Source organism: Centruroides sculpturatus, unplaced genomic scaffold (assembly GCF_000671375.1).
Source record: "Centruroides sculpturatus isolate CEXI.00-Female unplaced genomic scaffold, Cexi_2.0 scaffold33, whole genome shotgun sequence".
In the NCBI taxonomy this organism is placed as follows: domain Eukaryota; kingdom Metazoa; phylum Arthropoda; class Arachnida; order Scorpiones; family Buthidae; genus Centruroides; species Centruroides sculpturatus.
This window is the reverse complement of record NW_019384325.1, coordinates 1034752-1038765: the sequence shown is the minus strand read 5'-3', so window position 1 is coordinate 1038765 and position 4014 is coordinate 1034752. Positions and strand designations below refer to the sequence as shown.

Sequence of the window (4014 nt, the reverse complement as noted above, 5' to 3'; positions counted from 1 at the left end):
TATATAAAATTGGGTGATTTTTTTGCAGCATTTATTAATATTTTTATATATAATATATATATTTGCATTTTTACAACTCTGACATAAATGCTGAGCATCAAGTACACATGTACCATCACACAATTTTATTGGTTTTTGGCTAATGGAAGAATGCCAAGTTTGATCATGAACTGAACTTTGACTATTTTGAGGTCCAGCAGTGAGCTACCAGTGGAATGTAACTATTGACACTGAATATTATAAAGGAATGGTTCGTGAATGGATTTCAGTGGAATGGAACATTGTTGACTATGAACCACTTCTTACATACTATGATGAGTTAACTAGCTGACTTGATAATAATGAATTAAAATTCAAAATAAATAGTTTTAATTGGGTCAGTTTTATGTTAGAACCTATTTTCAATCTTCATAATAAAGATTTGTTGATTATACAATATTGATATTGCTATTTTAAATTATATTACAAACATCTTAATTTTAATTAAATTATTTTTTATTCATATAAATGTTTATTAATATATAAGATAATCATGAAATATAATTGACAAAATTTACATATTTAAAAATATACAAACATCATAAATTTATTGTAGTAATAATCATTAAACTTTACTGATTATCAAATATTCTGGATCCACTTGGTAAAGTTAACCTCAGTGTGAGTAAAAAACTGTTTTTTGTGTTAAAGGACTTGAAGTAAAGACAATTTCAAGTTAAAGAAAACAAATTACAGTAAAAGCATGTTCAGTGATAATACATAACCATGTTTTTCAGATAAAAACAGAAAAAGAAATACAATAAATATACTTTTCAAAATTAAGAATCTAATATAAAATCTTAGTATTCTAGAAAGTATAAGGAATTTAAATTTTGAAAAAGTCTGTATCAAATTTTTAGTAGTTTTTCTGAATCGTTTGGCCCAGATACATCATGTTCATTATTCACTATACTTCTACCTTTGCTTGAGGCCAAAACTCTTGATCCAGAAATAAGACCTCAGAAACAGTTTTTAAAATGTGTACATTATAGTTTTACATAATAATTGGTAATCTCTCANTATTTAAATTAATCTTTATTGTAAATTAAATTTTTACCAATAAAATAATTTATAAATAGATTTTGAGATTTATATTTAATGAATTTTTATTATTCGTTTGTTATGTAGTATTCGTGACCACAAGTAGTGCCAACGTGCTGAAACAGGGGCTTTCCTTCTGGTGACACGGCATGTAATAGTGAAGAAGGACACACCGTAGAAGGGTGACATCGATAAGAATCTTGATATAGAGTCGTATCTGCTATTGCACCTTCTCGAATTTTCAGATTTTCTTTTGGTTTCATTATTTTCGATGCTGGAACAAATTGCCCCCGGTATTGAGTTGTGTAAATGCTCTCCATCAGCATTTTATGTCTTGGTGTTTTATAAATTTCTGGCAATTTTGGTATTTTCGGTTGACAGTTTTCGTAATCTTCACCGTAACATTTTGCACACTCCATAACTTTTCCGTCACCTAATTTCATGTAATTCGTCTGCGAAAAGTAAATACAGTATTTTAAAAAGGAAAGTTATGAAATTGGAAAAAAGCATTCTGGGCCTTTAAAATTTTGATGTTGAATAGTTGAGATGGTAAAGGCATCATTGAGATGGTAAAGGCATCAACCTGCTGCTCTAGGGATCCAGCTTCAAGTTCAAACTTAAGAATGTTTGTAATACAGTAAAACCTACTAATATGACCACCTGTATAATGTGACCATCTGCTAATATGACTACTTTGAGCTGGATCCTTCAGTAGTCACATTAGCAGATTTCACTGTTTAATTAAACAGCGTATGTATTCCATATTTCACCAACTGGAATCTTATGGGTCTAATCGAACCTTTGATGGACATTCAAAAAGCACTCTGAGTGCCCAAAGAGGGGAAAGAGAACTTGTAAAAAGGATCTCTTATAATGAAAAGAAATAACTAAGGTTACGAATAGAAAAGTTGAACTTACCGGCCTTCTCTTAGGAAGGCGATCAAATTCAAGGGGAGGTTTCTGATAACTTTCTGAATAAACCGAAACACCAGAAAATGGTTGGGAAAAGGTTTCGTATGGTTCCTTTTCCATCCAAGGGTTTCTCCTATTGTCAGAAGGAGACCAGAATTCATAATCTTTCTTGTAAACAGTACGTTTGTAAGATGGATATCCAAAAACTTTATAAGTATCCTCCGGACGATAGCTCTTCAATTGCTTTACATCAACAGGTTTACGAAAGTCAGTCTGATAAACTGTGGTATTCTTGAAAGGTGGTAATTTTAGAATTTCAACCTCCACTCTCTCGGGCATATTTATGTAGATCGGATTTTCTACAAAATCTGTTTTATAAGTGCTATCGAGAAATAGATGTCCTTCAGGATTTAATGTGGAGTCTTTGCAAGTTCCTCTTTCTGGATACACATTAGCAAACTCGCGATAATCTTCCTATTAATGTACGAATTCAATATAAAATCGTCTTTACAAAAGAAAAATAGGAAGATAAGTCATAATAACACCTACTTTATATTTAGTAATACCCACAAATGGCCGTTTTCCTACATATGGAAAAGAATTTACAGGTTTTTTAGCGGTACCTTTGCATAAAACGATGTCATTAGCTTTCCAAAGCTTGTAAGAATCTTTATGAATAGTTTTATCACTTAATGGATTTAGATTTGCTCTATATTTCTCTTTGGGCTTATAAGATTCTGCTGGAGGAATTTTCTGAAAAAGTTTAAAACATAAATTTATCTATTCAAATATAACAAATAATGTATAACTTACTTTATAGGAATTGCAATAATCTTCTTTGTATGAAGATACTCCAATCAAGTTTGGTAAGCTTCTTATGAAGGATACTGATTTGTAAGATTTTCCAGGAGGGATCTAACGTATTTCAAATTTTAGATAAAATTTCTATAAAAATGAGTTAAGAACGAACTTTTTATAATACCTTATGATGTTTATATGCAGCTGATGCGATGGTTTCTGATGCCATAGGCTGATCGGTATATTTAACAGGTAACTGTGTAGTTTTCGGTAAAGCAGTTGAGAATTTTTCATATTTCTGAAAAAGGCGAGTACAAAATAATTGAATTTATTATAATATTATTTATTATAGTGAAAATAATATGTTACCAACATCAATATATTCCGAAGAAGGCAATTTCGAATCGGGTATGGGATTAGGACGAATGATATCCTTGCTATATTTTTTGGGACAATGATGGCGCCTGAAACAATAACAGAAACGTGTAAAGTTTTGTAGAGTTTCGACTAAATTAAACTATTTTTGACTTCAACTTACCCACAAATGCAAATGTTACTGATGCAACGTTTGATCTTCATTCTCTGATATTGTTTCATTTTTATAACAATTACCGATATTGTTATAACAATGTTAAATTCTTTATTATCTAAATGTTTAGGCTAAAATAATTTAAACAAATTGCTAAATATGTTAAAGAACTATCGTAAATTATTAAATGGTATATTAAATTACGATAATGCTCATAGAATAAGTTATATATAGTAGACCCCTATAAAACGGGTTCATANAATTTATTTATTTATTCCAAACAATATAAAATAGAAAAGATAATTTAGAACTTAAAGAATAATTAACCAAATATTTATTATTATACAGTTGCAGGTAAGTTAAACTTCCTATTTTTGATGGTATACATATCACGCAAAGGCCTGACAAGAACAAAATATATAAACTTTTCTACGCCTGACCATCTAATTATCGTGCATTCTCCTCTTTGACCGTATCTTTTTGCTTTTCTCATCTGACCACTTCTTTTATGGTGCCTCTGGCTATTGAAATCTGGACCCATTCAAAGTTCTATGACTCTGAAGGACTTGCTCGAGTTTTTCTACTTACCCTATATAATTTTTACTGGCTACTTACCTCAAAAATTTTTAGAAGAGATAGAACAGGATATCAAATCGTTCCCAGGAATCCAAACCACCTTCTTTTCTAGTAAACAA

The 4014-nt window shown here is 30.3% G+C and overlaps 1 protein-coding gene across 1 annotated transcript; it reads right to left on the bottom strand.

Moving 5' to 3' along the window:
• Positions 1-1127: 1127 nt before the first annotated feature.
• Positions 1128-3426, bottom strand: LOC111626953 (stabilizer of axonemal microtubules 1-like). The gene is made up of 7 exons (XM_023370498.1): positions 3329-3426; positions 3164-3254; positions 2975-3088; positions 2806-2907; positions 2542-2745; positions 1999-2466; positions 1128-1532 (listed from the first exon to the last, which is right to left on the bottom strand). Exons 1-7 carry the CDS (start codon positions 3385-3387, stop codon positions 1149-1151), a joined length of 1422 nt encoding a protein of 473 aa, XP_023226266.1. The 5' UTR covers positions 3388-3426; the 3' UTR covers positions 1128-1148.
• Between the last annotated feature and the right edge of the window lie 588 nt (positions 3427-4014).

Bases quoted from the DNA above. Each gene is read 5' to 3' on its own strand.
- LOC111626953 (XM_023370498.1), bottom strand. From the start codon at position 3,387: ATGAAACAATATCAGAGAATGAAGATCAAACGTTGCATCAGTAACATT. The intron at 2,908-2,974 runs GTATTATAAAAA...GAAATACGTTAG, and splicing joins CTGCATATAAACATCATAAG to ATCCCTCCTGGAAAATCTTA. The intron at 2,746-2,805 runs GTAAGTTATACA...AAACTTTTTCAG, and splicing joins ATTATTGCAATTCCTATAAA to AAAATTCCTCCAGCAGAATC.